Source organism: Agelaius tricolor, unplaced genomic scaffold, assembly GCF_023055355.1.
Source record: "Agelaius tricolor isolate 1412-34295 unplaced genomic scaffold, bAgeTri1.0.p SCAF_7, whole genome shotgun sequence".
Taxonomy (NCBI): Eukaryota; Metazoa; Chordata; class Aves; order Passeriformes; family Icteridae; genus Agelaius; species Agelaius tricolor.
Window position 1 is genome coordinate 47,271,636 of NW_027269267.1, and position 24,285 is coordinate 47,295,920.

Below are 24,285 nucleotides of genomic sequence, written 5' to 3' on the forward strand. Positions count from 1 at the left end.
CATCTTTGGTAGTTGCACTTAAGGATTTTGTTAATTGTGGTAATCAGCTTTCAAAAAATGTTAACACATGGCCACATTTTCCCTCCTTGTATTTAAAGAGAAAAATCTCTATTTCTGTCAGACGCTATAGATTTTCCACCTAACTGAACTAAGAAATAAATTATATCAAGTCATTGCACTTTAATATCTGATTCTAGATAAAAGGTGTGTAGACAGCAAAACTTTCAGAGGGAGGTGCCTTCAGTTGGAACTTGGCAAACCTGCAGAGGAGGGAGAAGTTAATATTTTAAAGGGGCCACATAGTCTTCCATTGCCTTTAATCCTGCAAGAAGCTAAGAAATGTAGAATGTAAGTGAGCAGATGTTCTTAACAGCCTTCTAGCAGCCTGTTTTTGTAAAGAGTGCCAGCTAGTGATTTTCACTGCTTGTGGAAACCCAGCTTTGTGCTGGGGTAAGTGTTAAGGAGAGCAAGTGAAAATTCCCCTCTGCGTACCTTGTAAAATGAGTGTGTGTATATTCATGTTATGGAAAAAGAAAATTATGTTGTCGGATTTGGAGAGGATAATGTAACTCCTTTGCTAGAGCATTTTTACTAAAGGAGCTTAAGCTGCAGAAAAAACGCATTATACCTTGGGTATTGCATGTAATAAAATGTTATTTAAATGAAAGATATTGAAATAAAAGTTTCAGTTTAGGAACTTGAGTGTATTGTTGTGAAAAGCCTAGTCAGTTAGGTTTATAGCTTCATCTTTTCACAGGAAGAAGCGTAGGGAATCCTCGTGCTTTATGCAAGTACAGTAGGTTTTAGATAACAGGATCAGGTCCACAATTTGCCTTTCTTAAAACCTACAATAAAAAATGAAAATAAATACCACCACCACACAAACTACAAAGGTGAAAAAATGCTGTGTGTTGCATTTTCCTACCTCCTGTGGCTAGGGACAGAATGCAGACATGCCACAATAATGTTTTTTATTTCTACTGTTCAAACCATATTAATGAGAACATCATTTTGGAGAACTAATTATTTCTATTTGTCTTGTGTCACACTTTCTAATTCCCCTATATTAGCACAGCCAAAGCAAATTAATTGCTTTTCCAGCAGTTGAACCTTGTCCAAGAATGAGCTCACATTCCCTTCCAGTTCTGCAGTTTCTAGGAGTGCATTGTGTCAAAAATTTCTCTTGATACTAAACATAGCCCAGAGAATATCTTTGCAGATTTCTGTTGCTGCTCACTTGATGAAATTTATAAGTTTAAGTGACCCACTAGGAAAGATAAAGTTCTTAGCTGCAAGATTATACATCAAAACAGTTAAAGTGAAATTAAAATTAAATGAATGAATCTCACTGAAGCAAAAAAAGCAGTAATTAATGGTTCCCTTAATTGTCTTCATAAAATATTTGCATGGGTCTAATTTGCATAATTTGCATGTATTAATTAATCTTTCAAAGGAATTTTGTGCTGAGAGAAGCCAAAAAATCTCTTTGTTTTATTTAACATCTAATGAAATATTTATCTTCGTTAATGAACTTCTCATCTTCATTAAAATAAAAATTGCACAAGTTTGTATGTTTTAAATGTTTTTATAATTGAAGTATACAAAAAAAATTCTTCAGACCTACAGTATCTGAAAAACAAACACATTATTTCACATTCTGTGTCATTTTGACTACAGCAACATTTAAATTTGGAAAAACCCTATTCCCTCCACCAAAAGTTTTCAAGGGTTTAAAAATTATTTCAGTTTTATTCTTAATTGATGATAATTTTTGGGTTTTTATATTTTACATACAGGGATGACAAAGTAAAAATTTTGGTATTTTTTATTATTGTCAACCTGTGACACTTCAGAGATTTTATGGAACAGATGTAATGCACAGAAAAAGAGACTAGCATCATAGGTTGGAGTTTAAAATACTGCAGGAGTTTGTACATGATATGGGGTTAATTTATACTCTGCAAGATTACCAGCTGAGGAAAAAAGAAAATAGTTTGTAAGTTACTACCTGGCACTTAATGATTGAACTTGGAGTAAGCCTGATGAGTGTAAGTTACAAAGGACAGTCCTGGCTGCTGTGATCAGCAACTTTGAGTCAGTATCCAAAATATCCAGACACGCAGAATGAGAATATGCTGTGGGAAAAAAAAAATCATCAGTACTGAAGTTTTGTGCAAAATCTGAATATAGAACTGCAAGGAGATTAGATTAATTTAAGAGCTAATTCTGTAAAAAAAAACAACAGGTATAAAAGGACAATGATAGGGTGTTTGGGAAAAAGGTGAAGGCTGTTACTTAAAATGAGGACCACCTAAAATCCCAAAGTAATCTATCAGCTACTTAATATTGCTGGAAATAGAGTCTGTGGAGAAAGAAGACAAAGTATAGTTAAAATAGTGTCTCTACAGAATGTTAAAACTGTGCTTAGTAAGACAGGTGAAAAGGAGTTTCATTCACTTCAAGGATGAGTACAACATTATTGGAATAATGAAAATATACTTGAAATAAGGAAATGCTTGGGGGTTTATAATTTACAAGAAATTATATTTGCACAGTAAAACAGCACAATGGGATTTTTATTCATTTTCAATATGCCTGCATTTGCTTAAATCCTTGAACAAGTTTATAAACATGTTAATGTGTTTGCATTCATTTTAGACATGCAATACCTGAGAAAGCCAAGCCTGCAGAGACAAAAAAGTAGGTGCTCTTTAAGAGTGCTTTAGAATTTAATAAACAGGATGTTTAAGCTATCAAGATGGTATAGAGAGTCATATATTCTTTACTACATTATCCTATAATTTTTTCAACTGATAAGATATAGTGGGACTTTGCTGATACCATAATGGCAGTATAGATATTGCTCCGTGTTCTGAAGGTGTGGAATAGCTGCTGAGGCAATGTAATTATCTATAAAATACCCAAACAGTATCAGTGGGAGGGATATGTTCCACTTCACACATTTGTGGGGTAGATGTCTTTATCTGAGCTATTTGGCTGGACTCCTGTTAAAGTCAATGAAGAGTAATAGACACATCTCTCCCTTTGAAGAAAATGAATCACAACTTCCAAGTTTCTTCATTGATTATAAAGGGAGTCTGCTAAACCAGTTCAAATGCAGCTATGTTCAGTGCAGGTGTCTGAAGTTAATGTGATAAATTTCATGTGTTGTGTATTTTCCTTTTTGCTTGCCTCAGAATTCCAGCATCAGTTGTGACAGTAATCACACCAGAACAGCTGCATTTCAGTCACGTCTTATAACTACTGATGTTAGAAACGGGTAATTTTGCATCAGTTCTAGAAAAATATCCAATCTTGACAATTCCTTTTCTGTTTCATATAACTTTGAACAGTTTTGAAAGTTGCATAAAGTATGACTCTAAAATGTAGAAAGGAGAATTTGAATTCTGCATTAGTACCGAAGCTTTGCACCATTTTTTTTTTTATTTGGATGCTACTACACAACGCACAAGGCATGAAACAAGAGTCAGAAAAGCATTCTGAAGATTCTGAAATAAGAACAAAAGCAGCCATAAATTGAGAGGTAGAAAAAGAGATAGATGAGGTACCAAGAAAAGGAGGTGGATGGAAGTATCACAGAACTCTATAAGGGAAAATAGTATCACATTACTCATACAGCTTCATTATATTACTGTGACTTTATTACTATATCATTTCTAATTAGTAATGGACAACTAGTTAATGTTTTGCCTTTTAAATGTAGTTATGCTAGCAAACAAGATGTGAGCTGGAATTAACTTGATGTAGCATAGAAGTCTTCAATGTAGGCATCTATATCTGTGCTTGCCACCCTTGACCCTCACTGGATATAGAGATTTCTGTATCTATATAGATATAGAAATATCTATATCTATAGAGTTCATCCCATTAAAAAAAATAATTAGAGTACCCCAGTATAGACTGCTACAAACAAATTAAGTAAGCTCAGTCCTATTCCAGAAAAGCTGAATTCAGTTTTTGGAGGTGAGAAAGTAATTTCTTTGGTGGTTGTTGTTGTTTGTAGTGTATGGAGTTTTTTTCCCATAGAATAAATCCATTTTATAGCAAAGGTTGTAATTATACTCCAAAATTGTCTAATTGCAAAGAATTTATGTAGGATTTGACACAGTCACAAGAAGTATACGCTAAGGAGTCACTGTTTTGCCCATTTTACATTTTTCAGCAAAGAGTTGAGTGGATAATATCAATTTCAGAATTAAAATGGTACCACTTGTTGGGGTGGCTTATATACTTTACATCTGATGTTTTGCTCTTGAAAGGCAAAGGAATACCTCAGTTGGCATGCTTCAGGGCATTTTTAACCAATGCCTTAAGCCAAAACCAAGTTTTTATGCATGAAGCAAGAAATAATATCTACTGATATCTTGATGGCAGCACCGATGCTTTGGTGCCACACAAGGGTGTTGTGAAACTTAATTAATATTTGTAAAGTATTCTGGATCTTGGATGAAAGGCACAGTAGAAGTTCAGTTATGTTATTAACTTTTGCTTTTATATTTTCTTTGGTGATGGATCAGAGTCCTAGGCATTAAAAAGTGGCAAAGAGAGGGGATACAGCAATTTACAACTATTATCAGCTAATTATAGTTAGTTTCAAATTTTGTAGAAGGAAATAGCTGGAGAAATATTTTATGAAATTTAGCAAACTAATACTTGATAGCTGAAATTTTGTGTAAATGTACCTTACCTGAATCATCATATGAGAAAAAATGTAATAGACTGACTTACCTTAATTATTCTGCATTAGATCAGAAATGGTATATTGCTGAGTGACAGCATTTTGGTGTAGTACAGGACTGTCTCTCCTTTATAATCCTAAAATAACTGAGGGGTCAGAAATCCTGTTAAGGAGAAAGAAAGTTCAACATTCACTTAAAATATTCAAGAGGCAAAAAAGCAGTTAGAATTAAAATGTAAATAAAACTGTACTGTGAGATTTTATCAGGCAGGCAGCCCTTTGTGCAGTGTTAAGAGTTAAGAAGGCAATCATCTTCCTAAAATATCACTCCAACTTAATTGCTCTATTTCATCAGTTGAAGGAAAAAAAAAAAAAGATAATCTTGCCATCAAGAAGTCTGTATTAACTTTAACTAACTGAGGGTCTGATGATTTAATTTAAAAGTGGCCAAAGATTTCAGGTTTTGCCCTTTCTGTCTTTGGCAGTAATATTAAAAAAGAGGCATTTTTGTGTCCTTGAGAAATAGGAAATATTTATAATAATTTAAGATAAACAAATTTTTAATATTTGTTTAATATTTAATATGTCTGTAATACTCACATAAATTTCATATTGCAAACCAGAAAAGCAAGCAATTGCTATGTTAAATCTACTGTAGTTCTAAAAATAGTGTTTTCTCACAGTGCTTATTTTTTATATTGATATGATTAAAAATAAATGAAACAATTTCACCTTTGTGTAGTTCAAGAATTTGGCTTTCTCATGGATTTGATGTGGAATTTTACCCATTTCTATTAGTATCTCAAGTACCTATGAAATTAAAAAAAATAGTCAGCTAAGAAAAGGAAGTTTAAAGGAAGTGAAACTAAAATTAACACATTTGGAAGGACTACTTAGCCAGCATCACGTTCAATCTAAGCTAAAATTTGCTGTCAGCATATATCTATAATAAGTATTCTTCCAGTGAACTGCCAGCTGGCTTGTAAAGAGGAAAATGTATTCTATAGAATAGACTGCTAGCTTTAAAAAGAAATATTTTGCTTTTGCTCATTGTAGGGTTCTGTAACACCTGAAGGACATCCTGGGAGACAGCAGCATATATAATGATAATGTGATGTCATTTTGTTTTTCCTAGTTGAGAAACACAAAGTGTGTACCAGTAATGGTAAAAACATTTTTTCTATTATATTCTTGTCAGCCTTATTTTTTTAAAGTGATGCAGCCTCTAATAGCTTAGGAAAAGCAGCAATAGCATAATAGTGTGTTTTGTCATGGATGTTAGAAAGGATGGATCACAATGTGCTACAGCTGGCCTTGGAAACAAAGTGTTATGAAGGCAGGACCAAAAAATTTACAGTGCTGTTTTATGTGCATGAAATTAGAATATGGATTGTTGAAAATATACAATGCTGTATTAGATAATTTAAGTTTTGACTTGTTTATTTTGTCTATGTGTTGATTCTGCAGATTTTGCCTGTGACAAACTGTCGGTGCAACCATTGCATTAAAAGACATGTATTTTTCATGATATTGTTTCATACTGCAATATGCTGGCTACAACTCCTTTCAAGTAATCAAGCTATATTGAATACAAACATAAAATAAAAAGTAGCAATAATTTGCTTTCATTTTTAGCTTTATACTCTGACTCAAAGATATACACTCTTAGCCATTGGAGAGAGAACAGTATCTTTGCACATTGCTGAACTGGACATAAAATACTGTGGCTGGATCAGACTCCTTGGCTTCACTGCAAATACTGGAAGCATCATAAAAGTAGTACACTGACTGGAGGATCAGTTCCATTTTCAACCTTGCCATCAAATTTGTTATGACAATCATAGTCACTTTCACTGCAGTAACTATGCCATCTGATGCAATCTGGTTCCCAATGCTAAAATATTGAAAGGCTCAAATTGTGTTTGTATTAAAACACACAAATATCGGTTTTATTCCAGTTCCAATTGGACAATAGTTCCAGAGCTTGATCTTAAACATTTAGTGAACAGAAGAAACTCATAAGGTTTCCCTCTAGTTTTTTTTTTCCATATTCTTGCAAAACCATTGACTTCTTAGTTTTTCCAGCTAAAATTAACTTTATAGCCAAATCTATTTTACTAGGCCAGATATTCAGTAAATATATTCAGGATATGCTCAGTTTTTGATTCTTTTTCTATTTAAGTAGCACAGCATTACAGATAGTACTAGATGGGCTTTAAAATCTGCATTTTCAGGCTCTCATATCACAAATATTTTCATAAAAATCATTTAAATACATCCATCATCCTGGAAGACCACTCAGAGCTGAGTTCCTGTAAAGGAGGTGGTTTGTGTCTCTTATTATTATTATTTAATGTATATACAAGGAATGATCAGTTGCTCTTCTCTGATAAGCAAATCAATTAATTTTATGTGCATGTTGTCGACTGTATTCCTTGTCTTATACTAATAGCCTATTCTGAAATAATTCCAGTCTAAGTTCACCTTGAGCATGGGTAACCAGCATCTTAAACGCTGTTCCAGGGAATGTCCTGCTAGTGACTTGTACAATGCCATTAGTGTGTTGCTATTGACAAGAAACACTGTAAGTAGAAAGCTGGGAGAGGTGGGGAGAGGAAGGGAGATGGGTGGGGAAGAGTAGAAGCAACCAGGAAGTAACATTTTTCATTTCCCCTGTCTTGAGAAAATCACACTTTGAAGCAAGAAAATTTTACACTTCAGATATTTTGCGCAGCTCATTGCTTCTGGCTGCAAGGTAGACACTTGATCCCAAAGTCATTGGTTAAGACTGCTCTGTGGTGCTCTGTGGTTTAATTTAGCCATTCTCTTTTCTCTTGCTTACTTTTTGATGATGAACCATGGTGTTAAGTTCTCTCTGGGAAAGCATGCTGCTTCCATATGGTCTGGGATTTCTGTAGTGGGGTGCATCCAGGACACAGTCTGTCATGACATGCTGTTTTTTCTGAGGAGTCTTTACTGGCAAAGACACAGAGTGGTGCCAAATTCAAGCCACCTGGCCCTAAGGCTAATTGAGTTTTTCCTGGGAGGGTAGAATAATCATTTTGAAGTACCTATCTGAAATTATGTTACCACTGAGAGGGAATGGGGAAGATTGGCTTGTCACTGCAGTGCTTGAATGCATCTATGAAGATGTATTCAAGATGGAAGTTTACAATTAGTTAGGGGAACTAGTTTGAACTCTGAATTGAAAAGTGACCTACCAGGGCTAGCATTTGCAGTTGCCACAGAAGCAGAGTTCCCTCATAATATAAAATGCTGGTAGTTTTCATTCTGGAAAAGAAAAAAAGCCTTTTGCTTAAGTATTGCTTCATGGCTAACTACTGGGTTAGACCCCATTTATGTGCTTCAGCTTGAAGTCTTCCTCAGAATTAACATGAGTTGATTTTATTTTCAGTTTTGTAGTTATGCCATTCATCCTAAGCCCTGGGAACCTCATTAAGACCTATGTCTATTTCTGTGTCCTGAAGGATTATGTGTGACTTCAGTTCATAGCTGATTTCCTAGAGCATGACTTCTGGTTTGGTTTCTTTTGGCTTGACTCTTGTTCTGGAGCTGAATGGCACTGCTTGGTGTCATAAACTTGCTTTCATACAAAATACCTAAAAGCAGCAAGGTTATGTTACCTATGTTTTGACATCCTGTCCATCCTTAATAGATTTTCCATAAGCTTGCTGTTGTGCAATCTGTCTATTTTACAGCCTCATTCCTTCCTGTTCTGCATGTGACTATTTCTTCATGTTTGGCGTTGGGCGGTTACTCTGTTTTAGCACACAGATGAGAGCAGGAGTGGTTGTGTATTAAAGTGGGGTGCTAATGTGATACTGATATTAAGAAAAATTCCAGAATTATGTATGCAGACTAATATAGCTTTCTTTAAATGGCCTCTATTTTCCAGTAGACTTTGCAGCAGTTCAAATGGCATCTCAGTTACATACTCTTGTATTAATTGTGGTATTTAATATGAAAACAACAAAACACTAGTCTGCCTTTTAGTTATTTGGGCAACATGAAATTCAAATTACTTGTTTAGAAAAGATGTGGCTGGGAGAGAAGGGTGAGGTAGGTTTGTGATTCTGTGAACCAGAAGAGGTGCTCTGTGTAGGAGTAGGTATTAGATCTAAGTCTTTTCTTGTGTTTTGAAAAGTAATGGAAGTAAAGCTCTAGAAAAGATAATACCATAGAAAAGCTCATCTTCATAAGTTATTTGTATCTGCTGAAAGAAATTAACATCACACTGTCTGTTGATGGAGAGTACTAACTATGGCCACAACTATTCCTAGCAAAATTATCATGACCCATGTTACTTTTTCAGAATTGTATAAAAGATCTTTAATATTCATATTTTATTATAGGATCTATAGTTGTATACACCTCTATCCTGCCTACTGTATCCGCTTCTAGTTGAGTGATGGGAAGGATTTGTGTGCATTTCTGTCTTGCGTGTAGATGGAGGGTAGTTTTAAAGAAATTCCCACTTACGTGTACTTTTGCATAGATACTTTCTGTAATTCAGCAAAAACTGCTGAAAGCTCCAGAAAACACTGATCTCCTGTATTTTGTTCCAACTTGTTTTTATGGCCACTTTTTCTCTCCAGAAAAGGAAAGTAATCCTTTTTTAAGTCTGTTTGAAGCTTAACTGTATGATTGATATCTTGTATGTAAGATTACTTTGATGATGATATTTAGTGTTAAAAAGTGGTGATTTGAGCAAGGCACTAAAAAAGGAGGCAAAATGGAGAGAAGTGAAAGAAGAGTGATCAGACTAAAGGAATGAATAATAAAGTCTGTTTCCATCTGGCCTTAACAAAAAAAAACCCAAAACCAAACAAAGGCAGAAAGTGCCAGGCAGAAACTACGTTCCAATATTCAATTCTTTTTCAATTTTATGCTATCAGATCCAAGGTTGCTAGCTGATACTAAAAAAAAGTCATTTATGTTTCTGGAAATACAGTAACAAATAAAGCATACCTTTTTGTAGAACTTAAAACTATTTTATGCAGGACAGATTGTTCAGCACCAAAATTATCCACACTGTGATACAAACAGCACTGAACACAATGAGCTGTGGAAGCTCACAAGCTGATTGTATTTAGCTGTGACTTCATCCTTTAATAACTTTTCCACATGATTCTTCAGTTGAGAGGGTTTTGTTCTGTTTTGTGTCTGTTGTTGTTGTTTATCATTACTATTTTTTTTTTTTTTACTAACATGAAATGACACAGTACAATGCCTTAGTGACTCAGGTTCAGTGTTTGCAAGTAATCAGTTCTGTTGCCTTTTTTGGGATATGGCTTCTTCTGTTTATACAAATAGAACAAGGGTTGCTAAGTTTGTGAAGCAACAAGAAAAGACAGTTTGATTTTTTAAAAAAATCTATTTCTTTCAAAGAATTTCTCACCTTACTAGTTCAGTTATTTTTCGGTCCTCAAAATGGCCAGTTTTATGCATAGTATATGATCTTTAAATAATAGAAAGTGACATATTCAGGTACTCCCCTGCTTTGTTAGTTTACTAAAGACCAGATTGCTGACCTTTAGCTTACTCCCACAGTAACATGGGAGTAATGGAAGTATATATTAATGATTAAAACACATGGTAAAATCACTGAGAGAAGATAGTTCAATATTTGAAAATAACTGTGAAAAAAGGTGTTTAGATGCTCTTTTTTTACACATCCATGGTTTAGTTTTATGTCTTAAATTAGAATTAAAATCTCCTACATATAAATTGCTGTTTTAAAAAGAAACACATGGACATCTCAGTTTCCTGAATATTTGTACTGAGTATTAACACAAATATATTTGTACATGAATGTTAAGTAGAGAAATGAAAGGTGTATGATTAATAACAATATGCAAATTTGAAACTAATTTATTGGTGTTACACAAAGGGCAAACTGGGATAGTGTTTGGCCAAATATGTTTACATACTTCATATTTGCATGTGTTTAATGAACATGCAGTGTGAAATCACCCATCTTTGCATAAAAACTGGATGGGCACTTTTTTAAAGAACAAATTGCTTGAATTTCAAAGCCTCAGTGGTTGGGCCAGCTTTCCTGCATCTCCTGTACTCTGGTATGGAAGATGACAGTGGATCCATCCATGTTCCCCAATACATTTTCTACTTGTGCTGCCAGTAACAATGTCAGCTCAGTGTATATCCCTCCGTCCCTCCTTATCAGTATTGAGTTGTAAAACCTCAAAGTTCTAATCAACTCTAGACACTAGGAGGAATTATTTCCCCTGACAATGTACTGTTTTGCACTTTATTAGGAATACTATGAAAAGTTATGTTCAGTTGATTCCATTACTGACTTTTACAAATGTTGGGCTTTTTGTCTCACATTCTGCAAACTGAAAGAGAGTGAAGTTCATCATAAATTATTTTCACATTATTAAAAAGTTAGACTCCCATTTTATCTTCCATCTTTGGTGGAAAATAAATCCCCTTGTGTCTCGATTTGGAATTAAATATATGAAGAGTATACAATAGTTGTTTCCTTTTAAGTTTTTTTAAAGAAGGGTTACAACTTGACTGTGATCCCTTCCATCTGCCACAATATGCTTGCTTTTATTTTGACTTCCCACTGTTGTCTTATCAAATATCACATGAATCATTTCCATTTGTTTGCCATCCTTTACTTTTTGTTTTGTTTCTCTTCCTCCAAATGATTAAAACATCAGCTTGAATGAATGGCTAGAAGTACACTATGATTCACGTTTGCCCCATCTTATAAAAACAAATAAACCAACCAGTTATATAATTTTAACATGCTTGAGCTATGGCATGCAGATGCTTTTATCAGCTCTGGGCTGAAGAGGTTGAGTGCATTCGGGCATGCACGTACAACTGTTCTTTGAAAGGGACAAACCTCATTAAGATTACAGGTGCCTGGAAATAACTTTTGAGAAAATAGCTACCACTTTCAATAAAGCTACTTCCTGACAGGAAATGCAATTTATTATGTTACTTAGCACAAATGAGCAGCTTTGCTTTGATTTAGATATGAGTAGCCCCATTTAAGGTCACAAATATTTTATTTCTTTAAAGCTGAAGTTAGCAGATTTTAATGGTTGGAGGGTCTGGCAACAGTATACTCAATTCCAATATGAAGCATCTGCTGCCTTTAGGAGCACATGGGCTAGTCCTGGGGATTTTGTGTTGCAACATGTGATTTTAGAAGAGGACCCTAAGCTTAGATCAGTTTAGTCACCAGCCATAGAGATGGGGTTCAAATGGATTTTTTTGAGACAAGAACCTTTTATTTCCATTAAATACATATGCATATATAGTTTTTTTTGTTTCTGTTTTTGGGGTTTTTTTTGTTACTTGTGCTAATATCCTCCTTAGAGGATTCAGCTACCACTGCTATTTTCTTCCTAAGGACAAGAAAAGAGACTGAGAAACCCATCAGTACATGAAATCTCTATTACCTAAAATGAAAAGGAAAAGAAACAGAAGTTTGAAAATTAGAACAGAAAAATGGTAAAAAAAAAAAACAACAACAACAAAAAACACAAACTAAAATCACAGAAAATTTCAGAGCCATATTTGGGAATAAAATTCCTGTCTTCACAACAAGAGACATCAACTATTGTTCTTTGAAAGTACAAAGAGATGAATAGATACACTATTCAAATACCCTCAAGACACATTTTGAGTAAAAATGGGCTTCTATCACTGTCCTGCACCAGTGATATTTGACAAAAATATGTTAACTGAAGTTAGGACTTCTAGCAACTGAAACTGTGGCTACTTTGATGTAAGGGTTCTTGGATCATGGAATTTACTATTCTACAGCTCACAAGTTACAATTTAAAAAAAAAGGATAAAAAAATTATTCAAACCTTGGCATCCCAACTTTCCAAAGCTCACACTGAGATTTCATATCTTGTCATTCATTTTCTGAGCAACCTGGTCTAGTGAAAGGAATCCCTACCCATGACAGGAGAGTGGTCCTTGGTGATCTTTAAGGTCCCTTCCAACCCAAACCATTCTGTGATTCTGTGATTCTCCTTCTCACAAAGTATTTTGTCCTTTTCTTTTCTTCTTAACCTGGACTCTGGGAGTTTGTTTCTTATCAGCTCTCTGTGTCAAGCTGCTGTATCTTTCTGTCTGTTTGGTCACTTGGTTGGTTGTTTTCAGCTCCTAACTATAGAAAACACTATCCTTTTCCTGAGGAGAATTTACCTCAGTAGGTTTCGGTAAGATAACAAGCGACTGAATTAAGATGTGACAGCACACTTTGGACATTGATTTGCAGATTTTCATAAATTAAACACTGCAGTATTATAGTCATGATGATCACTGTTACTACATTTATTTTTAAAGCAACTCTGAGAATATGATTTTTTGGATGGCAAAGAGCCCCACTGGGACTTGCACTCCCAGTGCAGAAATGCCCACATTACCATCTAATGTGCAACTTATTTAGTTTGCAGCTGAAGACAAAACCTAGCATTTCATTGTACATTTTTATCAGTTTACAAGGTTCCATATTAATATGAATGGGTTTGTGTTTTTACCTCTGAAAATACTGGGCCCATAGAGATACTTTCTGCAAGCTGCCCACAGAACACTAAAGTGAATCATTACCCAGATGACATCTCTGTGGGAATGCATTTTGAGACATATGATTTGTTTCAGCATTGCAAACTTTTATGTCAGTTCCATTTGTTTGTTTTTTATAACATTTGTGACCTTTTAACTATTTGGGCATGTTCATCCAAAAGCCTCAAAATGAATCTTAATTAAAAAGAGTTGATCTAAAAAAAATACTCCCTCACTCTGGGTAGAATTTCTGTCATATCAATCCACAGACAAAAAACAAATGATGCTTAGGAGTAGTGGCATTTTCAGTTTGAGTTACTAGCATGAGCTTGTGTGATCTTGCTGAACACTGCCATTTGCAAGAGAGCAATTAAAACAGATGACAATCTGCTAATCACACAGAGTTCTATTTAGAAATTTAGCAGTATTTTCCCAGTTTGTGTTTTTCCTTGACTTCCTAAGAGTAAAAGTAAGTTTTTTGTACTTATTTTCTATATAACAGTATGTAAATTTGGGAAAAACTTCAACACAGATCAACAATTTTCAGTAGGCTAAAAATATACCCCAGTATTGTAAACATCCTTAGTGTGTATGTGTCTGTGTTTGTGTGTAGTATATGTTTGTATGCATATTTTTGTGTGGCTAAAATATTGCATATTTGTTTTACATAAAATTGTTTTTATGCTGATAGAAATATTCTGCATTTGTTAACAGAAGAAAGTAATGCAACAGGCCTGCATAGCTGATAAATTAAAGCTGATTGGGAGGCAGAAGGCACAAGCATACTCAGGAATTAGGATTTAGAAGTAGTGGCAATTTCACATTGGCTTACAAAGAATGAGCTGGCTCGATTTGCTGATCACTTTCATGATTTGTAGGTTTTGTCTATGATTTTAACCTTGAAATCATTAAAGGCTTATCAGTGGTAATATTCCACTTGTATTCAGATAGGAGCTCTGGCTACACCTAGAGGCAAAGTGATTCTGGTGGCTTTGACAACAGCACTGAGAAGTTCCTATCATTTGGAAAGAACCTCAGAACATTAAGAATAGGGAGAGAAATGGATAGTAGCAAGGTAATAGGAATCACCAATGGAAAGAGACAGCAGACAAATATAGGGTTTGTATTTGGTCACCACTTTGAGATGCAAGTTCATTGTTCCTCTGCAGATCTCTGAGTTTTTCCTAACACAGTTTGAAGTCTTTGAATTTCTGAAGTACACTGCTATTCACCCGTTGTTCGTTCTTCATGAGTGGCTACACGAACTTCTCGGCCACAGTGCCATGGCCACTTCCCTGGGGAGCTTGTTACAGTTCCCAACCACTCTCTGGGTGAAGGACCTTTTTCTGATATCCAACCTAAGCCTCCCTTGACTTGGCTTTATGCTGTTTACTCAAGCCCTGTAACTGGTCATGAGAGTGAAGAGATCAGCTTCAACCCCTGCACTTTCCCATGTGAGGCGATTGAAGACTGCAATGAGGTCTCCCCTCTGTCTCCTCCAGGCTGAACAGACCAAATGACCTCAGCTGCTCCTTATACATCTTCCCCTCCAGACCCTTCACCATCTCCATTGCCCTCCTTCGGATGCTCTCTAATAGTTTAATGTCTTTTTACATTCTGGCACTCCAAACTGCCCCCAGCACTCGAGGTGAGGCTGCCCCAGTGCAGAGCAGGACAATCCCTCCTTTGCCTGGCTGGCCATGCTGGGCCTGATGCACCCCAGGACAGGGTTGGCCCTCCTGGCTGCCAGGGCACTGCTGGCTCATGTTCAACTTGCCATTGACCAGGACCCCCAGGTCCCTTTCCATGGCACTGCTCTCCAGCCTATCGTTCTCTAGTCTATGCATACCACCAGGATTCTCCATCCCAGCTGCTGAATCCAGCACTTGCCCTTGTTAAACTTCATATGGCTTGATTGCTCACCTCTTTCAGTTGTCAAGGTCTCTTTGCCCTCGAGAGAGTCAACAACTTCTCCCAGTTTAGTGTCATTGACAAACTTACTTAGTATTCCCTCGAGTTCTGTGGCCAACCTGTTAATGAAGTTATTGAAGAGAACTTATATATATAAACAAGTATCCTTTTACTTTGTAAGGAAGGTGCTTTGTAGAGCTGCCCTTTTTTATTCTTATTCATTTTCTGTGGATACAGAATACAGGATCTGATAGTGTCATGTCATCTTTAAGAAGTGAAAAACCTCCTATTGATTTCACTGCCAGGTTGGATCCTTAAGCAGTGTAAAATAGAGCTGACTCTTGAAACTGTACTGCTGTTCATCTTTTGTTGTCTGCTACAAGGATTCTGCTTCCTGCAGCTGTATTTTTAATTGAGAATTAGTTTTAATGCATATTTTATTTTAAAAGGTAAATGGAGACCTAGTATAATAAAATAAGTTACCAACTGCAGGTTATCAGAATATTAAGGTGTGGGAATTATACATAGCACTCATTAGCAAGTGTACATTCAGGATAGCCAAAGTGCTGGTATATATGCAGAGTAATACTCCTGCAGAGGTATCTAGACAGCTTTAGTGCTGTAAATGTTTATTGTGTTTATTCAGTATGTTTGGGAGAACGATATGGAAATGTAGCCAGTAGTAGCAGTAGCTAACCTGTACTTAATGCAGGTTTTCTTTGGAGATGGTTTTCCAGGCCTTCAGTTTTACTGAGCTCCATTTCAGGGGCTCCTTCTTTCTCTCCTGAATTCCCATAAGCATTTTGGTTGGTTTTCATGCATCAAATAATAATATAAAAGTCTTTAAGTTAAGGCCTTACTCAATTCCTTTTTATTTCTCTTCAGTGCAAAAAAAGGCCATAAAGAGCAAAGAGAATGGAAATGGTTCTGAGAGGAAGCACTTTTATGTAGTGGGAAAGTTAGCCTGTACTCTGAAAAAAAAAAAAAGAAAAAAAGAAAAATAAAAGCTAGGAACATAAAAAAGTAGGGAAAGGGGGTAGAAAAATGTAAAGATGGGGAGAAAGTAGCAAAAGGGCATATACCCCAGTAGCTCACAAAAGGAAACTAGTGGTGGAAAAGGAAAAACAAAGGGATGTTAGATAAGAATCACTGCAGCAGAGTGATTTTACAGCTTCCCACTTTCCCCAGCAGTTCTGATAGAACTGGAAAGGGATGTGCAGAAGGTTTTACAGCTGTGGGGTGTGTACTTTTGTCTGCTTTCACGCTAACTTTTCTTTCGCTCAACAATTACAGTAAGTTCATGGAGGTGATGCCACATCTTTCAAAGATAACAAAACATTTCAAAAATTTCAGCATTCATTTGTACAGGTTTATCTCATGCAATCACTTCACTGAATATCTAATTTTTACTGTATTTCTAATAAAAAATTCTACAGACTGATTTGGAATAAAAATGTTAGACTAAGAAAATCAAACAGAAACAAAACCTTTTGAAAACTTAGAAATATTTTCTGAATTTACTTAGATTTAAATAAGAAGTTGATGCAAACTTTAAGAGCTGAGATACAGCTTGTAGTTGCAAATGCTTATATTCTAAAATATAAGTCGTGTTTAGTAGATATGCACTGGGGAGGATTAATTGCTTCATAATGTGCTTTATTCACATGGGGACAACACTTTCCACCCTACAGGTCAGAAAACTAAGAAACTTTTCTGTCTGTTTTCTGTTTTTTAAAAAATAATCACGATGTTGCTATCAAAATAGGTGTATATAAGGTGTTCATGTCCCAGGTGAAGAAAAAATTACTTTGTACTTAAAAATTAGGTGAAAATATGTTGTGCCTGTATGTTCTCTTCAATTTTTTCTAGATCAACACTTACTGGATAGGTTAGCTTAGTGTTTCTCATGTTCCCTCACATATCTCACTTAAATATATGCTCCTCACTTGTGTGGAAAAAATGTTGTGAGAAACGTGCTTACATCTTTAACATAGTAATTGTTCAGTTAATCTCATTTATGGGAGGAAGGAGGCTATACTTCACTGCTACCGTTTAAATATCCTATACTGGGTTCTATATAAATAGCTACAAATGTGCACAATGGTTACATTACATGGTATATTTAACAACACAGCTAAATCAGAAAGTGTGAGCTATGCCTTTAGTGATGGGAGTACTAACTATTGCATGCAAGAAGACTTTTTTTTTGCTCTGCAACCATGAAGGAAATAATTGCTGTTCAGCACTATTCAGTTACGTTTGCATATCAGTAAAAACACATGCACAGAGGCTCCACCTACATTCCTAGTGCCCTAGCACTGATACGAGGCCAGCATACATTAAAGCTTCAGAAGTTGTTACATTTTTCATAACTTGCAAAGTGCATGTAATTTTCAACAGAGTTTATTTGACCACTGACAGATGAAATTGACAAGGTGACATTCAGGTTTTATGATTTTCTTTTCTTTTGGACAAAAAGTACCATAGGGGACATTTTACAGATTTGTTGCATGACTACTTCCGCTGAGGTTTTAAATCTTGTGGGGCTTTTCCTCTTTTTGATTCATTGAAGATATAAATGTATAAAGCAAATGTTTCTCTTTCATATTTTAGATGGAAGACTTTATTTGAAAACTACTGTCATGTATTGAATTTTTCCTGCTGAAAATACGTGTGCTACGGTAAAGAACGTTGCAGTAAGACATTGGCTCATAAGGAGTTCTGTGGAAACAAAACGTTTTCAAACCAACTTCCTCAACTTCATTTATCAATGTTCTTCAAAAATGTAAAGAATTCTGCAAGAGTGTCCTCCGTTGGTTATCTCCCGTGGCTCAACCTGGAGATCTAGAGAATGTTTGTAAATGTACAGTAGCACTGTTCTCACAGCAAAAATCTGCATCTCTGCGCCAGACTATTGTATCCAAAATTACAGGCAGTCAGAACAAGGCTGAGTATTCCCTTTTTCAAGGAATGCAGACTTTCTCCTCCTCTGATGATTCTATATTTGAGCACATCCAATGATCCTTCCAGCGGTGTCCAAGTACACTTGCAGACTGTTATACCATACCGAAACCAGCAAGACAGCTCAGAAATGAACTTGTAGAGGGCATAAGAGGATTCTTATTTTAAAAAAAAAGGAAAAAAAAAAGGTAAAAGAAGAAAAAATTGATACATTCAGTTTTCAAACAATGATCGTGAGTTTTTCTTCTAAAGACATTTTTTCCACATGCTTTCCAAGAGACCAACACATATATGTTAGACTACATTAAGTGAAATGGAATTTTGTGTAAGTGAAAAGAAATGCTGAATGTAAACAAACTGTTTTACCATTCACAAAGTCTCTTTTCCTAAAATAAAATTAAAAAAAAATAAAAAATAATAATTTCTCATTGTAAACTGGCAGGGGTTTATGAAATAAAAGACTTTGCTTCTTATCAAAATGTTGGTCACATGTACAGTATATAACACAAATCACACAAGGAAGGTATTATGTATGCAGTAGAAATCTAGAGTTTAGGAAATGAAACTTTTAGATAAAATTGTTTTGTCACCCTGTTGGTCAGAAAGACACCTTTCTAGTTTTAACGCATGCAGGCATGTAAATATTTGTCCTGGAGTCACAGTATTACTGAATGAGATCTTAAGCATCTGGTAATAAGTCAGAATTCTGTATCAGCCACTTTTATTTGTATATTGAGCCCTGGTTAGTGCCCTGACTAGTGCACTTCTAAGAATGGACTGTGGCTGAGCAGCAAGTCAAAATGCCAGAAATATTTTTATATGTTAATGTCATATTACGTCAATGTTGCTAAAAAAAGAAAACCTAACAAACACTTGATGTATCAGTCCAATTCCACGTAGAACTGAGTGATACAGTTGAAGTCTATTGTCCCTCCCACCTTGTCTTAGGGATGGATGGTTATGTGTTACTTTCACTGTCTTTATGAAAGCTACAATATGTGTTTTCACCTTTGTGCTGATAACTGGAAGTAAGCTGCAAAACACTGCTTATTACATTACTAAAAATTATGTTCTTTGCTTTGCATACTTTTGGGTTACCCCTTTAAAGACTGATTTTGTGAATCAGTGCTATTACTGTAAGTTTTGTGATTATGCTTTCTTCATCTAATGTTTTATGCATATAAAATATTATTTATTACATGGAAACATATCAAAACCTTAAATGTCTAAGATGCCTAACTTAAAGCAAATATTTCTTTAAAAGTAGTTCTGATTGGATATTAATATTATTTTGTCCAGAAAAAAAAATAAAATCTAATGTTTTGTTATCTCTAGCACTGAGCTTCTATAGTTTGTAGGTCTTCCTCGCAATACTGGTACACATTTATTTTGTGCAGTTCATATTTACTCCACCACGATCCTTTTTTAACAATAGAAAGATGTATATACAAGTTCACATCACAGTAATTTTTTTAAAGAAATATTGAGCAATATTTTTCATTAAATATTGTTGTCTAATACTTTGTAGTGATGTTATTTTCTAACCATGATTCTTTCATGATTGTCATAGTTGCTTAAACACACATGGGATTCTGTACTCCAGTTTTTTCATATGCAGTCTTTAAAGGGTTAACAGCTGTAAAGTTAGATGGACTTGTGGCAAGCTTTTGAATCATTCATATCTGAAAGAGAATTAAAAGCCTACAACTGAAATATGTACTAGCATTTACCATTGCTCTGCTCCTTGCATAGAGTCACCTGTAAGTAGGTTTAGTAGTTTTACAGTATATTCTTTCAAGACCTTTGGGAATGCCTCAGTGTTTGGCTTGGTACATAAACAGAAGTGTTAAGGATTAAAGGGGAACCAATTTATGAGCTGGATGTTTAGAAAGAATCTTGCTAAAAACAGTGTAAATATTACAGACCATGAGATGTTACCGTAAGTTGAAGTTTTTTGCCCCTCTTTAGTTTTACAGGTTTTGGGTTGGTATTTTGGTTTTGGGTTTTGATTTGGATTTTTTTTTTTTGCATAGATTATGAAGAAAAGTTGTCCTCATGTTATTGTTTATATGCTTTTGTAATCTTAAAGATATTAATGTCTAGTTGTTCTATATTATAACCATATTTGCGCTCTATGCAAGCCCTTGGAACAGAACATACTCATCTTCATGTAGGACCTATGAAAATTGTCTATTTTTATCTATATATTTAAAGTTTTCTAAAAATGAAAAAAGGTTATTACGAATTTTGTTGTACAAAATCTGTACAAAAATCTGTTTTTACATCATAATGCAAGAATTGGAAATTTTTCTATGGTAGCCTAGTTATTTGAGCCTGGTTTCAATGTGAGAACCACGTTTACTGTTATTGTATTTAATTTTCTTTTCTTTTCAACAATCTGCTAATAAAACTGTCTGAAATCTCCCTGCGACTTTATTTACAGTTCATCTTTATTAAATTTTCTGAAATGTATAACATCAGAGGAATATTTACTTTCTAATGGGAGGCATCTAAAAACAACATAAGTCAGCTCTTTGTAATGTGAGGCGAACAATGCTGAATGATTTTATTTAACATGCAACTGCTTCTATCTCTAATATGAATTACTGTGGTGAAAAACATCATAAAAGCACACTCTGTGGTTATTGTTTAACAAGCATATTTTCCATTTTTTTTTCTTGCCAGCTAAGCAAACTGCCCCCATCTACATGATTTATTTATGTACATTTCTCAGTTTATGAAGCTGTTATTTGTACCTTTTTTCCTTTATATTGTGATATTCCCATGATTCTTATTCCACAAAGCTTTGTGCTGAACAATGTAAAGTGGACACATTGATGGAACAAAACAATATTATTCTTCTAACTACAAAAATGCAGGGGTAATCCTGTTAGTTTTGTCTCAAATCTCCTTCACTTGATAAAATGTGTTTAGAAACACATTTTTTTAACAAACCTCAAGTATTTAAACATTTAAACAGGCATTGGCAGAGCATGTCTTTAGGTGGCATTGTGAGAAAAAAAAAGGGTGCTTTTTTCCAAGGTCAAGATTGTTATTTAAGAGCAAATTTGGAACTACATTGGTTTTGCTTACATAAAATTCAAAAGTCAGAGAGGTATGACTGATTTTGAGTATTGTACCTCATTGTCCTGCCTTACTTGGTCTTGGCTTACCTTCTCTTCCCATCCTTTCTCTTTCCTTCCTTTCCAAACCATACCTACATGGACACTTCTGCTTTCATTAGGGGCAGATCTGGTTGGGACAGCAGACGAGATTAGCTTTCTTGGATAAGCCCATTCCACTATTCCTGGATGGCCTGGGGGCTGCAGGCATGAGGCTGACAGGATTCCTGGGTTCCAGCAGCTTGCTGCTGCTGGCTGGCTGATTGGGAGTTTGGTTATCTCTGTGTAGGGCAATCACAGTCTCCTTCTGCCTGCATTAAAATATCCTGCATGTCTGAATTAGTAAGGATCCCAGCTACACTGTGGCCAGCTCCCCTGCTATAAACTCTGGCACAGCTAAAGCAGGGTAAAAAGCAAACTCATTAATCTCAGTCTGGCTCATGCTGAAACCCAAATTATCTCTACAGTAACAGACTAGCAACCTACCTCTGTGCTTTTAAGCATCCCAGGAAATAGTCTCTTTCTGCAGAAAGGAGCTGTACTCTCAGAAGTTCTACCTCCATCAGTAAACAGCTGCTTCATCAGTGCAAGGTACATTTAACAGGTCTGAGGCTGGATAGGCTGAGAGACAGTCAGATGTTGATGCTCCTTGTGACAGGTAAAATAAAAATATGTCAAAGCTCAGATCAAAATCAAGAAAGTTTGCTCTAAACATATCTTGCTCTAAATTTAGTAGTAGGTTATGGTCAGATCCTGAAGAATTTTGGACTCAGCAGCTAAACATCTAAAGTTTTAGGAAAATCTTTTAATAACTGACAGACTCAAATGGGAATTACTTTTTAAGTTTTTTTTTTGTATTTTTGCAGTGGAAAGAGATACAAGCTTGGGTTTTGATCTGAAGGGTAAACCTCTTATTTGTTGAAGCTTCTATAAATTCTTGAAAATTGCTTCATTTGTTATGTGCTTACATGTTATTTGACACTAGACTGCAATAAAAAAAGACTGAGGCCAAGATTTTCAAGCGTGACTGCTGATTACAGATACTTCCAGTTTTGCTGGCCAAACTTCAGACATTTTCAATGCCTTTCTTAAAATAAAATATCTAGCTCAAGAGTTCTGTGAAACTTGTTTCTTCAGTAGCTGCTAACTCATCCATAGGATTCTGAGAAATGTATAATTGTACCTTTGCTGAGCAGTAGCTCACCCTGATCAGTGATGATGGTTCTACCATCAGCAGTGTCACATCATTTCGAGCTACAGCCTCCTGCTTAAAACGTTTCATTTTCAAAGAGAGAGGAAACAAAGACTTCCTGGAATTCAAGCTCTTAAAAGGAATCAAGTTAGAAATCTTGACATCCAGAGTACTTGGAAACTTTGTAAAAGTTCACCTAAAAGTCAAGTACTATTAAATACTAAGAAATTTGGGAGAATTTGCACATGATCTATGGAGAAACATGATTTTGTCATCCAGATTAGAGTAACAATGGTTGGCATAGTCCAGTGAATTGGTTAATTGATGCTCTAAATTTGATTCATAAAAACACAGCTAGGTTCATCTTGCTGTATTAGCAGAAGGACAAGAAAACAGATCCCTGCTACCAAAACAAAAACAAAAAATTACCAAAATCCCCCAAAATTTCAAAACAAACAAAAAACCAAACAAAACCTGAAATCACCAAAAAAACACCAAAACAAAACCTCCAGCTGGATATAAAGGTGAAGAAGTCAAAATGAGAGGGATGAAGCACTAGAACAGTTTTCACTGAGAAGTTTCAGGATCTCCGTCTTCAGAGATTTTCAAACCTTAGGTGAGCATGGCCCTGAGAAACCTGATCTAGCTGTCTGCAGTTAAAAACTATTAGACTGCTTGACCTTCAGAGTCTGTTCCAAACTCTGTTTTTTGTGGTTCTAGAACCACGAGGCTTATTTGCATGATGCCCTTCTAGGCATAACACTTTCTGCATCCAGCTTAACAAGGAGCAAAATTTTATCCTATAAATAGCAGTTGTCAGGTCTAGAATAGAAGTTACTGTGATATATTTAAGCATTCACAGCTTTTTGATCTTCCATATCAGGAGGCCAGAAGAATGAGCTGTACTAACAGCAAGATGTGAAAGAAGATACAGGAAGTGAATACAAAGAGGATTAAAATGGCCCTATTTTAATACAGATATAATTAATTTAAATAATAAGAATGGAAGCTGTAGCAACTTTGCCAATCAGTTCTCAGAGGAATTTGCTAAATAAATATAAGGCAAAGTGAATAAATAATGTGTCTAATAATATAAAAAACAGATGTTGGGGATAAAGAAAGTAAGTTGATGCAGTTTTCTTGGATATACCAGCCAGTCTTTGAGGAAATTGGAAATGATAAGCTGTAACAGATAGATTCTCCTTTTAAAATATGCTTCCTATATTTTTTTAAAATAGCTCTCTTGAAATGGGTTCTGCAAGGCAACCAACTATTTTGGAACTGTATAGATTTTTACCATTCTGAGATACAGAGGACTTTGACGCAGTCAATTTGGACTGTTGGCTTCTCTGTCAAGTAAGTATTGTCAAGCAGATTGGGAGCCTGAGGTATGGCAAGGTTAAATTTGGCATTTTAAAACTGAAGGGACAAAAGGAGTGACTTTGGGCTTCAGTGTCTATGAAGTTGTATTATGGTACAAGCATATTTAACTAGTTTTGCCTTCAGAACTAATTTTGCAGTGTTTTTGGTTTGGAGGTGCTAATTATGGGGCAAATTGCAAAGTAGAGAGACGGAAACGAAAGTCTTGGTGAGGAAAGCAGGGTAAAGGAATGAGGCTGCCACTGAATTTTGAACAGAACGTAGGGATGGCAGAAAATAGGAGATTTCAGCCATCAAGATGGAAGTAAATAGTGATACAAAAAGGAGAAACTGGATTCTAAAGATACTCTTTAGAAAGATGTGGCAAGATACAGCTGCAGCAAACAAACTCATTTGGCAGCGTCCTGGGCAAGCAGACATCGTTCTCAATTCAATTCAGAAGCAAC

General features: G+C 35.4%; 1 protein-coding gene across 6 annotated transcripts in view; it reads left to right on the forward strand.

The window, feature by feature from the left end:
- Positions 1-20,569, forward strand: part of DACH1 (dachshund family transcription factor 1) — a 352,403-nt gene extending 331,834 nt beyond the window's left edge. For all 6 annotated transcript variants that reach the window (XM_071431094.1, XM_071431091.1, XM_071431092.1 and 3 more), the window contains one exon: positions 17,798-20,569. Coding sequence is in view for 4 of the 6 variants with exons in the window: in XM_071431091.1 (XP_071287192.1) it covers positions 17,798-17,835 (38 nt within the window). In the remaining 2 variants the exon portion in view is untranslated. The remainder of the gene's footprint in view (positions 1-17,797) is intronic.
- Positions 20,570-24,285: the final 3,716 nt, after the last annotated feature.